The sequence below is a fragment of the Xiphophorus couchianus genome, chromosome 7, assembly GCF_001444195.1.
Source record: "Xiphophorus couchianus chromosome 7, X_couchianus-1.0, whole genome shotgun sequence".
NCBI lineage: Eukaryota > Metazoa > Chordata > Actinopteri > Cyprinodontiformes > Poeciliidae > Xiphophorus > Xiphophorus couchianus.
This window is the reverse complement of record NC_040234.1, coordinates 27794683-27808441: the sequence shown is the minus strand read 5'-3', so window position 1 is coordinate 27808441 and position 13759 is coordinate 27794683. Positions and strand designations below refer to the sequence as shown.

At 36.5% G+C, this 13759-nt stretch overlaps 1 protein-coding gene across 1 annotated transcript; it reads right to left on the bottom strand.

Moving 5' to 3' along the window:
- Positions 1–3541: 3541 nt before the first annotated feature.
- LOC114147552 (complement C1q-like protein 4) lies at positions 3542–11022 on the bottom strand. The gene is made up of 6 exons (XM_028022032.1): positions 10980–11022; positions 7713–7856; positions 5917–5958; positions 5296–5370; positions 4390–4515; positions 3542–4265 (listed from the first exon to the last, which is right to left on the bottom strand). The coding sequence occupies exons 1-6, from the start codon at positions 11020–11022 to the stop codon at positions 3985–3987; spliced, it is 711 nt and encodes a 236-aa protein (XP_027877833.1). The 3' UTR covers positions 3542–3984.
- Positions 11023–13759: the final 2737 nt, after the last annotated feature.

The following is a 13759-nucleotide window of genomic DNA, read 5'->3' as shown; positions in this document are numbered from 1 at the left end:
CAATTCTCTTTTGGATTTTATAAAACCGCCTTCCTTTCTTTTCCTCTACCCATAACTTTTGCCACCTCTCTTTTGGTTTTTGTTTAATTATACCCTTTTAGTTCTGTTATATTAAAACTAACATTGACATCTATCCTTACCTGATTGGTACTCTCCTTAGCCATCCTGTCTGCCATTTCATTCCCCTTAATCCCGTGCTGTCCTGGAACCCATACAAAATTTACTGTTGGCCCCATCATGTTGATTCTGTAAAGCGTTTGTTGTATTTCAATTAATATATCTGGTCTACTGTCTGATTATGTTGCAAACTGAGTAACAAAGAACTAGAATCTGAGCAAATGATAGACTTTAATGGTCTGACCTCTTCCACCCATTGAACTGCTCAAAGCAAAGCAAGTATTTCTCCTGTATACACAGAGACTCCATCACTAATCCTTAATTTGAAACTGTGGCACAATAAATGCTATCCCTACCCTATTAGCTGTATTTTTGATGCATCTGTGTATATTTGTATATAGTTATAATATTTATTTAAGTATTCTTCTACTATATATGTATTCATAATGTGAAATTTATCTTTGTTCTTCTTTTCTAATAATGAAAAATCAACTTCAGCATCAGGAAGTATCCAAGGTGGTACTGCAGGTAATGGAACTATCTGACATATATCTAACTGATTTAAATTATTTTCATTAACTTTAGAGTTTATTATCCATCCAAAGCTCTTTAACTGTTTCTATTCCTTTTCCCATTCAGGTTTAAGCACCTATAATGTTGGATGATCATTTCTTTGTGGTTTAAAGGTAATTGATTCCTTCTAACTTTAAGAGGCATTTCTCCCATTTCAACCTGTAATGCTGAAGATGTTTTAAAAGCACCAGTACATATTGTTAAAGCCTGATGTTGGATCATATTTAACTTACAGAGGTTTGTATCTGCTGCTGAGTTATAAACTATACATCCATAGTCCAAGACTGACCTAATTAACCCAGTATAAATTGCTTTTAATTAATTTCTATCAGCTCCCCACTCTGTTCCAAGTAAACTCCTTATTATATTTAATACTTTCCTACATTTATCAATTATTTTCTTAACGTCAAACCACATCCCAAGAAATGTAAATTGTTTAACTCTTTCCAAATCCTGACCATATAATATATTAAGTTAATTTTTTCATCAACTCTTTTTCTTGTAAAAAACATTATTTTAGTTTTCTCTCTACAGAAAGTTTTAAACCCCATTTATATGACCATTTTTCTGCATTGCTCCCTGAAGCTTCTTTACAATGAAGTCTAAATTTCTTCCTCTTTTCCACATTGCTCCATCATCAGCAAAAAGTGAAAATCCCATTCCACCGTCTATTTCTTTAAACATATCATTAACTACCACTGAAAATAATAACGGACTTACTATACTTCCCTGTGGTGTCCCATTTTCTATATACAAACTCTCTATAATCCTTATCATATCAGAAATCATTGGATCGAGATTAAACAGAAGAACAGCAAACTTCAGGAGGAACATGACGAGCTCAAACATCAGCTTTGGAAAATTAGGAGGTTCAAGAACAGGAACAGTGAAATTAATTCACTCATTCAGGCTAAAGAAGAAGAAAATGCCTCTTTATGCCTGGAAAATGAGAAGCTTAGAAAGGAACTACAGGATTTAGAAAGCACCGAGGACAAACTGGAAGGATCCAGCGACAACCTGCTGGAAGTGTTGATCTGTCCGACAATGACCGAGGAATGCAAGAGTGATCATGCCGTTTCCTCCCCGCCTGTTCCACCAGAGGAGGAGGCAGAAACCTCCACCAGCCAGGGCGGGCCAGTTACTGACAGCAAGGTTCACCAAGATCTGTCGCTGTCAGAGACACAACCCCACAGTCTGAGAGAAGATCCCGGATTTGTAGTTTCAACAGACGTCGACGCGTCCTCAGCCATCCACCGTGTGGATGAGACAATAATCACTGTGGATCAGGAGAGGTCCAGCACACATGAAAGTGAAGCACAGCTTTCCGAGCAAAAGGGGTTTTGGGGAAATGTGTCACTTTACAACATATTTTTTGTCGTACCTAAAACCGTGTACAATAAATTTTTTGGCAGAAGACAAGAGCCTTCGCCTCTTGACCCCTGTGTGTAGATCTGAGGGGCGAGATATTGCGTGTCAAGTGCTCTCGAGGGCTACACTATCATTTCTGAGTGTTATCACACCATCCTACTTCCCCGGGGTTGGCTGTCTTTCTTTTTGGCTTTTTTTCTCTTTAAAAAACATTTAAGATGTGATACAGTTAATGGAATCGACTAGAATTATAGACACATTTAAAAGAAAACCCTTGTTCTTGCTATTTTTTTTTTTTACATTTGAAAAATAAACAATGGGATTCAAGTTGACAGTTTGCTCATCCAGCTTTTATAAAGTCTGTAAACTTTAATTCAGATGATCTTACTCAGTTTTTATGTTCTGATTTAGAATGAGAAAATAATAATAATTTTCTCAGAAGCAGACATGTTACTTATGGCTGCTGTAGAAATCAAACATCAGGATGAACAAAACCTGTGATCAACTTTGTTATTTCACTGTGTAAATTATTTTCGAAATTAAATCTTTATTTGTTATTGTGCTCATGTCACAGATCGTAATTAAAAATCATGTTAATTGCCTACATGGTGAAAAGTAAATGACCGCTAAAGGTCGTATGACGATTTTGCTCATCAAAAACCCGAACACTGGCCCACATATGCAAAAATACAACATCCCTGGTTTCTAGCAGCAGCGAGACGCCAATCTGACCCCCAGCAGGCTGATGTGTATTTGACATGAAGATTTGCTCTCTGTTCTTAACGACCCGATGTCATTCATAAAACCTTTAAATTGATTCTTTTAATTCGTCCTTTTCCTAAAATGCCATGAGACTTCTTACATGACGCAGGAGCTCGTCACTATATGAGCAGCTTAACAAAACAACACGGTGGGAGCTCAGGGGTTGCAGGCCGTCGTCGTCACTGACAATGATAATAAATAATTAAAACTCAGCCTTCTGGAGAGCAATGGGCTTGTGGGACTGTGTTGAAGCTGTGGTTAAATGCACTATGAAACCAGAAATGTGAAATAAATCAAAAATAGTAGCCCCCCATTTTATGTTTACATCCAAGGTCACTTACAGTGAGAAACTGCCGTCAGAATCCATCATAGATAAAAGCGTTTGAGTTTCGCCAGCAGAGGGCGCTTAGCTCCATGTGCACCAGCGATTGACGCTCTGGCAGAAGAAGATGGCCTCTGCTGAGGAAGCAGCTCAGAGCAGACATTAGCAGCAGCTGCTATAACCTGCTGCGCTTTCTGTTTGCAGTTTACTCTAAATAAAAATGTTACACCGGAAGTGACCCGGCCCATAATTCTCTGCTGTGTTAACATTTTATAGTTAACGCGATAATTTAAACATCCCTTGTTTAGATTTTGACTTAGACCTTTGAAAGCTCTGATTTGTCCAATTTTTAATCATTCTATTGCAGAGTCACTGATATTTCTCTTTTTAAAAAAATCACAGTTTCAGATACATGTACAAAAAAAAGTCATCTTTTAAATTGTTTCAGATGTAACACAATTAATGGAATTGACTTGAGTTATACACACATTTGAAAGAAATCCCTTATTACTGTTTCCACTGTTTGTTTAATCAGAAAATGAAACAATGGGGTTCATATATACAGTTTGTTCCTCCAGTTTTCATAAAAGTTGTAAATGACACTTTAAATCAGATGATCTTGTTCAGTTTTTATGTCCTAATTTAGACTTAAACTACAGCAAAAAATAAATAAATAAATGAATAAAATAAAATCCCAAATACAAATCAAACGACACATTTAACAAAACTGTGATCAACTCTGTTATTTTACAAATTAATCATTTCCATAACTGAATTTTTCATGCAGATGTTTGTTTATTGTGCTCATGTCACAGATTGTAATTAAAAATCTTTTTAGATGCCTACATGATGAAAAGTAAATGACCACTAAAGGTAGTGTGACGATCTGCATTGTCAAAAACCCATGAATTGGCCCACATTCGCAAAAATACAACATCTCCAATTTCTAACAGCAGTGAGACGCCATTAGACGTTTTCTGAGCACCAGCAGTCTGATGCGTCCATGATACACAGATGTGCTCTCCATTCTTGATCAACGCAGCAGATACAGGAGTAGTAGAACCACCTCCATATATGTGGAAGTCAAAGTGATAAACTCCTCTTACTGGTGCAGTGAACAGTCCTGTGAAGAATCATTATCAGAATTATGAACATGTTTCTAACTTTACTTTCATAACAAATTTACCACATTTGTGTTATGATTGTAAACATATGTAAATACAAATATAATCAGTAAATTGCAGCACCTGTATTTGGGTTGTAGGCATTTCCAATATTAGTAACAACATTTCTGAAGATCAGAGTTATATGGGTGTTGAACGGTCCAGTGTGTCCGTTACCCGACAAAGAGGCAGAGAAAGCCAGTTGTTTGGCTGAAAGACAGACAGACAGACAGACAGACAGACAGGGGATATCAGCCAAATGCTGTTATGCAGCAGTGAAAAGTATGGAACATTGTAACATTTTCCTCAGATAATATTGTTTCTGTGGCAACAAGAAACTTGGATTTTTCAGTCAAGTAATTAACAAGTCCAAGTAATTCACATGTACCAACAACTGCAAAAATAACTGTGTTGTATCTCATCTTTAGTCAAGAACTGATCAGATTTAATACCTTACCATTTTGTTTTGTTCCGGAGAAACCACTGGAAAACTACCACATGCAATGAAACTCAGAGCAGATCAGATAAGAGCTGATCCTGAATCTCAAAAATCTTTTGGATTTTTGACGTTGCTTTGACCAAACTGACGATTGACTCAAACTGAGACATTTCCATTACCTGTACTGAGTTCAGTGTTTTAAACCAATGATTGCAAATCACCTTTATGTTACATGCTTGCTTAACTTTTGTGTAACAGGTGCTACCACCAGGTGTTGCACCTTCCCTATGGCTTGAGCTTCCATAAAAGGAAAGCTGGCAGGGCTGTGGCCAAGTTTCAATTTCCTGTGTGTCTGAGCAGGTGAGTGATGTTCCCATGTATCCCATTGTTTGGTGACTGTGGTAGAGATGGAGGAATACCGTTTTAATAATGTGCTGATGTGTTTTGTTGTTTTTAAAGTTGTAGTTTAGGGGATAGATAATGTTCCATATTTATTTGTTTAATCTCAAGTGTGTTGCAATGACAAGTTTCCTTTCACAAACTTCACAAACCTTGTCCTTCTCTCTTCAGAGCCTCCACTTGGTTTTCAGCGTTGACTTTAACAGCAGCCAGTTCTGCTACCTGAACTGAAAAGAATCAAATCAAAGATTTTCTTCACAGTAATTAATCTGAGGTTTTGCTTAGTGGAATAAAACCTAATTTTTAAAAAAAACAATAAATGTATTCTTGCTTTTAAGACGGTTATAATTCAGGTAAATGTAATTGCAGTGCATTCATTGTCTATTATTAGCTTCATTCAATACAGTCATTAACAAGTATTGGTCCAATGACTTGACAATAATGGAGTTTTTCCACATTTGTTCAAATTATAACCACAAATATGTTCCATAGGTTTATTTGGGATTTTATTAGATGATTCAACACAAAGTAAAGTATAACAGTAATGTAGTAATGTATGACAGTTAAAACCAGAAAAGTTATAAATCCTGAAACAATGTCCTTTTATCTCGCAGTGACTCGTTAGTTTGTGTTAGTTTATCAAGTACAATCAAAAAAAAAAACAACATGAACATTCTTGATTGTAAGTGTGATTAAATATGTACAAGTTCAGGAGGTGTAAATACTTCTGCAAATCTCTGCATCAAACTTTTTTTGCAACATAAATTAAATACCTCGATTGTGATCCTGCAGTTCTTTGATCTGAGTTTCCTGTGCTGAAGAAAAAAACCCAACAAAAATAATGTTTTAGTTGAAGATTCAAAATGATCTTTATTTAAAACGCTGCTTTTTTGTGTGTGTTTTCAGAAACCCTCCTGCTCCAGCGAGACGGGGTCAAATTGACCCACATTGAGAGATTGGATGAATTCATCAAACCTCGATCAGTTTGAGGTTGTTGTTGTTTTGCCTATGATTGACTCTCTTAATAATAAAAGCGGTTGATTGAAGCCAAAACACACATCCCACGGAAAATATGTAGAATTACCTGCGATGCTTAAGACGCAGGTCTTGATGATCTGGAGTGTCAGCAACCCATGACCATGAATAGGTGAATGTGGGCCAATGAACATTGAACCCTGAGCCGTACAGCCAGCTCATTTATAACATCAATGGAAAACGTTTCGCAAGAATTTTCCTTTGAGAAATATTTACAGCAAAGCATTTTATATTGTCTTCTATAGCCAAGTAAAATTGTGACAGGGTGATATCTTTAACTGAATCCAAAATCTGTTTGAATTGTAAATTGTCTTAAATTGAATCAAAACCCAGCAGCACCAGGACCTGGTGTTGCTGGGTTTTGATTTATGCTAAGGGATTGCAGCTCCGTCGTCTTCACTGATAATGATAATAATCACAGTTCCACGCTGGAATTCACTGAACTCCTGAGAGCCAAGCATTCTTTCACACATGTTTATAAAAACAGTCTTCATGCCGAGATGCTTCATTTTATCCACCTGTGGCCATGAAAGTGACTGGAGCACCTGATTCTGATCGTTTGGATGGGTGAGAAAATGCTTTTGCTAATATATTGCTAATTTGCTAATAACAAACCCAAATAGAGAGAACATGACAATCCTTACCTTTTGGATCCAATTCTTGTCTCATGACAGGAAATGACCCATGAATTTAACTTTTTCACATATTAGTCATGATTTAGCTTCCACTTCAACAATCAATAAGTCACATTTATTCTGAAACCAGATTCTTAGTAGATGGCATAGAATAATGATAATAACAAACCTTGTCCTTCTCTCTTTAGAGCCTCCACTTGGTTTTCAGTGTTGACTTTAACAGCAGCCAGTTCTGCTGCCTGAGCTGAAATGAGAGAATAACCAAAGAGATGGAATCAATTCAAAGATTTTCTTTAGACTAATTAATCTGAGGAAATGCTCATTACAATTGAAAACCTGAATTTGTTTGGAACACAAATTTCTTCTTGCTACTAAAACTGTTTATAATCACAAATATTTTCCATGATTTTATTAGGGCTAGAAGACTGATCAACAAAATGATGATTTAATAATTGATCCTGACTAAATGTTTCTGTAATTCACAATCAAGAGTTAGTCTGAGTTAGTTTATCAAGTAAAACATTAAAATTTGTGATTGTAATGTAATAAAATATGTAAAAGTCATGGGGTATAAAAACTTCTTCAAAGTTGTGTAGAAAACATTTTTAGTAAAACTAAACTACACACCTTGGTTCTGATCCTGTAGTTGTTTTACTTGAGATTCTTGTACTAAAGAAAAATAAACACAAATAATGTTTTAACTTATGATCTGTCATTCATTTAAAATAATCTTTATTTAGAACTTTTGGTCTAATAAAATCAGTACCTTGGTATCGTTGATTCAGGGATTGCAGGTCCGTCGTCTTCACTGATAATGATAATAAATAATTAAAACTCTGAACTGTAATGATCATTTCATCAATAATTGATTCAAACACTGTAACTCTCTGTAAACATACCTTCATTGTCTTTCTGTAGGTGCTGCACCTCCACCTTCAGTGCAGCCACCAAGGCGGTCATCTCTCTCAGAACAGCATTGATGTCCTGTGTGCAGGTCTGCTGCTCAGTCAGACTCTGCTTCTTCCACTTGTCCCTCAGTTTGTCTTACATGTGACAGAATGTCATTGTCAGACTGAACTTGCAGCTCAGTCTGCAGCTGAGCTGCAAGCTCACGGCTCACGACTGAAATTAAAAACATTTTTCTATCCATCCTCAGTGTCTCTGGAGGTCCACTCTGCTGTTTGACACTTAAATAGGAATAGAGTTTATTATTACTGATTAATTATTACCATGCTATTATCATAAACAATATGATAAGACTTGATACTTTAGACTTGACCTATAAAAATTATAATCTAGGATTATAAAGGATATTATAACCAGTTTGTAGGAACGTGATTCTGAATGTTTATGGTGTTAAAATAACTTCTTAAAGTTCAAAGGCTTTAAATTCTTGTTTCAACTTGCAAGAAAATAAATATTAGATCTAATAATTCGTAGGACACTAATCAAAAACCAAAGACAGACGATGTATAAACAATTATAGGTCTTATTAAACTCAAGTATTAAGCATGTTGAAGAAATGCTTTAATATTACAAGTGTCAGTAATTTATGATAAATGGTTTAAATGAGATTTTACTAAAAGATCAAAAATTTCTGTATCAAATGTTAGAATCAGGTCATTTATCATGTTGTTCACATGAACCAGATGAAACATTATAGTTTGTCTGTTAAGGTAAGAATATTTTTATTTATCCTGTTTATTTATCCGAACATTAAATAAAAATATCCACCACTTTCCACAAGATGTCGAGGGCAAAAAAAAACATCATCACTTTGGAAAAGTCTGACTTATACCTTTGTTTTAGGAAGATTCTGCTGGTATACAGCTGGACTGAAACCAACTTTTAAAAAGCAAAAGTAGGTTTGCTTCTTTTCCATTTAAAACTGATCAGACAGCAGGTTCCCTTCTTAATTCCTTGGGGAAAAATGTTTTAGTATTTGTGCTTAATTTTTTAGGACTCAGGAGCTTTTTCTGAGGAAAATGATCCAGACACTCAACTTACTCTCTCCTGTAAGTCCTGTACCGCCTGCTCTCTGTTCACTCTCTGCTTCTGCAGTCCGAACCCACCTGGTTGTGACATTAATGGTTAAGGTGAAGCAGAGAGCGAACAATGAGCAAGCCTGGTACCGCCTAGCAGAGGCGGTACCAGAGGCATTACAGAGGGCCCTGGTACCAGGGTTATAACCGATACGCATGAGCCTCTACTACAAAAAACACGAACATTAAATCGGAAAAGGGAAATTCCTCCTGCGGGGAGGAGAATAAGGTTTAAAAGCATCTGTTCTGGGTCAGTTTTTCATCTGATGCTCTCGGATCAACTCTCTCTCACTCTTTTTGTGGAGCTGAAAATACTTGTTGCTCATTGGAATCGCCGGCTTGCTATGGACAGAAACAGAGGAACAGTCTGTCGGTCTGAACCGCTAAACTTTGAGCGGAATTTTCTTAGATTCTTCTTCGGCTTTTCGTTCAGACTTCGTTTCAGCTACGTCCGCACCGACAGCCTTGTATTTACCTTACAGATTTCCCGCGTCATGCGGAGCAGAAGCGGCCAGAGGCCTTCTGGGATGTTTGACCTGGTGATACAGGTCAACATGACCGCAGGTCAGAGGAGGACAGAGTGAACACCTCCTTCAGAGAAAGCGGAGCTTGATAGAGCAAACTGACAGATTTTAATATCGGTGAACAAAGAGCAACATTTCATCAATTCGGAAAGATTTTCCTCTAAACTCCAAACAGAAAAGTTCTCCAAGCCCAGACTTCTGACTGCATGCCGCTGGAGCCAGACGGCTCCTTTTAGTTGACCCCGCTTCAGAACCGATGATGACCTCGGTAGCCTGGTCTGTCATCGGTCTGTGAGTTCAGCTGCAGACACAAGCTGTCGATTTGATCAGACAAAGACCGAAACGCGTGTCGATCAAAGAAACGCAGCATGATCACAGAGCTGATGCCGAGTCCTGATCTGATTGGAAACATCAGTATTCTGCTCCGTGAATACTGACTGTAAAATGTGTAACTGTAATTAAAGATCCCTGATGTTGTGTTGGAGGTAGATCATAGGCGAAAGGTTAGGGAAAAGCGGAACTAACAGGAGAGCAGAGATGACCAACACCTCATTTGGAAACAGATTGTTGAACAACTTAAATTGTTGAAAGAGTAGGTTGTGCAGGCAACAGATGTAGGATGACCTTTGAGCAACCCTGGGACATTAGCACAGACATCAGTACATGATGCCTCTAAGACAGTGATGGATATGAGATCATCTATCCAAGAAGTCAGCCAATGAAACAAGTACAGCAACAGTGCTAGCCAATGCAAACTCATCTGTAGGGTGGCTAAACCCTATAAAAGGTTCCTCCACAAAAGAGGAACCTTTGGTTGGATCCTCCAGGCAGCTTGAAGCCAAGATCAAGAGGGACAAAGAATTCTGCAGCTGAAGAAGAGCCGAGGCCACAGAGCCGAAGACTGTTCTGCACATGTCAGCCCCGCAACATATGGCTTCAAATCGCACTTCTCTCCCAAAGACAAAGATGAAGATAAAGGCTTTAGTTTAGCTGGAACGCCAACATGCAGAAGCATTATCTGACGCGCTTCCCTCCACGCACCGCCCCAGGCCCAAGCAAAATTGCCAAAACTTGACAGGTCCGCTGTAATAAAAAGGTTGGGGACCACTGGGTTCAGGGATAGGCTGTAGAAAGTTAATCAAAGTCAACGTACAGACCCCACTTGACATGAAAACATAACTGTGTGTGTGTACTTGTCTAGCTATCTTATTTAGGACCATGTCTGGCATATTTAACCCTCTGAAGCCAATGGGCGTTATGGGGACCAAAGCCTGGTCCTAATATTGTGGTCCCACTTTTTTAGTTAGACTGTCCCCAGTACACCTACTACAGGAGATTAGGCCCCAATTCACTGATGGTGGCCTTGATTGCAGCAAGTTCTGCTGCATGAGCTGAAATGAAAAAGTTACCAAAGACTTGATGTTAAATGAAACATTATGTGTCTGCAGTTTTTATATTTTCTTTCTTTCCTTACTGATGTCGTCACATGTCTAGAATTCATTGTACAGCTATCACGATAAGTTATAATAATTGATTGTTATCAAAGTCACTGATATGGATGTTAATGTTGCCATTAGAGTTTCCTTCAGAGTTCACAAACCTTCTCCTTGTATCTTCAGAGCCTCCACTTGGTTTCCAGTCATGTTGGCTTTGACGTTAACAGCAGCCAGTTCGGCTGCCTGAGCTGAAATGAGAGAATTAAAATCATAATCTAGGATCATAAAGGATATTATAACCGGTTTGTAGGAACGTGATTTTGAATGTTTATTACAAAAGTTCATATTGTGGGAAAATAACTTCTTAAACATCAAAGGTTTTAAAATCTTGTTTATTCTTGGATCTAATAATTCACAGGAAGCTGAACCAAATAAATAAATAAATGAAATAAAATCACTTTTGGTAAAACCTGACTCAGGCCATTGTTTTATGAAGGTTCTGCTGCTGAACAACTGAACTAAAACCAACTTTTAAGAGAAACAGGAAAATTTGATCAATATTTCAGTTAATATTGAAATCAAAACAGCAGCTTCTCTTCATTTCTCAGAAAACGTTTTTAGGACTTATGCTTAGTTTTTCAGGACTCAGTTGATTTTGTCAGATAATATGAATCAGACTGTGGAGAGTTAAACTCACTCTGTCCTTTAAGTCATTTAAGGACTTTATGCATCATGACAAAACAAAAATATTTTTTTTTCGGCACTTGATTTTTCCCTTTTTTAAATTTTTTTATTTACATTTAACCTCAACTGTACAAAAGACACAAAACTCTGCAATGTAAATTAAATATTTATTCAAAACAAGAAGCCAAATTCAAATCCTTTTTGATAAGAAGTTGAGTCAAGTAAGAGTCTAGATTTTGATTTGGCCAATTAAAACTCTGATTGGTTTCATCTTCAATTATTCTATTGCAGATTTTCTCCTGTATGTTTCTTTAAAGTCACTGTTTCATTTACATATAAGAAAAAAAAACAAATGTCCCCTTTTATAAAGCTGAAGATGTTTTAGTATATTTTAGTTAATGGAATAAACTTGAATTATACACTCATTTGAAAAAAGCTCTTATTACTGTTACCAAGTGTTTCAATAGAAAATAAAGACACAATGTGGTTCAAATATACAGTTTGTTCCTCCAGTTTTCATAAAAGTTGTAAATGACACTTTAATTCAGATGATCTTGTTCAGCTTTTATGTTCTGATTAGACTTTAGCAAAAATAATCATTTTCTCAGCTACAGATACAGACATGTTACTTCTGGCTGCTGTAGAAACCAAACAGCAGGATGAACAAAACTGGGATCAACTTTATTTTACAAATGAATCATTTTTATAAGTTTCTGAAGACAGAAGGGTTTTATCATGCTCACAAATTGTAATAAAAATGTTTTTAGATGCTTACATGGTGAAAAGTAAATGACCACTAAAGGTAGTGTGACGATGTGTATTGTCATAAATCTTTGAATTGGCCCACATTCGCAAAAATACAACATCTCCAATTTCTAACAGCAGAGAGACGCCATTAGAAGCTTTCTGATCACCAGAAGGCTGACGTGTATATGATGTACAGATTTGCTCTCCGTTCTTGACCAACACAGCAGATGTAGGATCAGTAGAACCATGTCCAAATATGTGGAAGTCAAAGTGATAAACTCCTCTTACTGGTGCAGTGAACAGTCCTGTGAAGAATCATTATTAGAATTATAAACATATAAACATGTTTCATGACAAATTTACCACATTTTTGTTACGATTGCACACATACATAAATAAAAATATAAGTAGTAAATTGCAGCACCTGTATTTGGGTTGTAGGCATTTCCAATATTAGTAACAACATGTTTGAAGATCAGAGTTATATCAGTGTTGAACGGTCCAGTGTATCCGCTACCCGATGCCAACAAAGAGGCAGAGAAAGCCAGTTGTTTGGCTGAGAGACAGACAGACAGACAGACAGACATGAGACATCAGACAAATGTTGTTGTAAAGGAAGTAAAAGTATTAAACATTGGAACATTTTCCACAGTAAATATTGTTTAAATGTTTCTACTGACTGATAAATCCATAATTCACATGGACCAAAATGTGCCGTTCTTCTCAGTCACTGATTCTTTTCTCAGAACAGAACTGAAATTCTCAGAACTATTAGTTCAATCTTCACATTAATGTGTCACTTCTGCACATCAAAAAACTGTTTCTCACAGAAAACTGGTAAAGAGTTTTGGTACAGTGGCTTCACAATAATTGAATTTTTCTACATTTTGTCACCATAAACATGTTCCATATGATTATAAGGAATTTTATGACAAATCAACAAAAAGTAAAGTATAATTGTCAAACGGAACAATATCAGTCATGGATTTTTTACTTTTTGACAAATTGCAATATTAGTGTTACCGACTTCTCTTAACTTTAATATCCTTTAATAAGCAGCGTGAGAAGATAAAGAGTAAATAGAGTTAATATGTGTGTAATATCAGCATCAATACATCTATTCTGTGAAAAACCTCGAAGTTTGTTAGATGAGACCAAAGTAAAACCTTTTCAGTTACATGTAAAATGTGATGTATGGTTGGAAACCATCTTTGTCCAGCTGAACATAATCCCACATCAGTGAAACATGGTGGTGGCAGTATCATCCTGTGTCCGTTATTTCTAGTAGTAAATCTCTACCATCTGCTGAAAGTGAATATTGAGTCATATTTTACAAAATATTAACAGTTCATCTGAATAATTTAGAGCAGTTTTATGTTTTGCCACCAAACTTAATAATTGCTTAATAATAAAGAATAGAGTGGAGTGAAAATTAAAATGAGTCCAAAAGCTACAAAGGAAATTATAAATAAAAGAGGAAATGTCATGTAACCAGGTTGGCAGTATTTTGGAT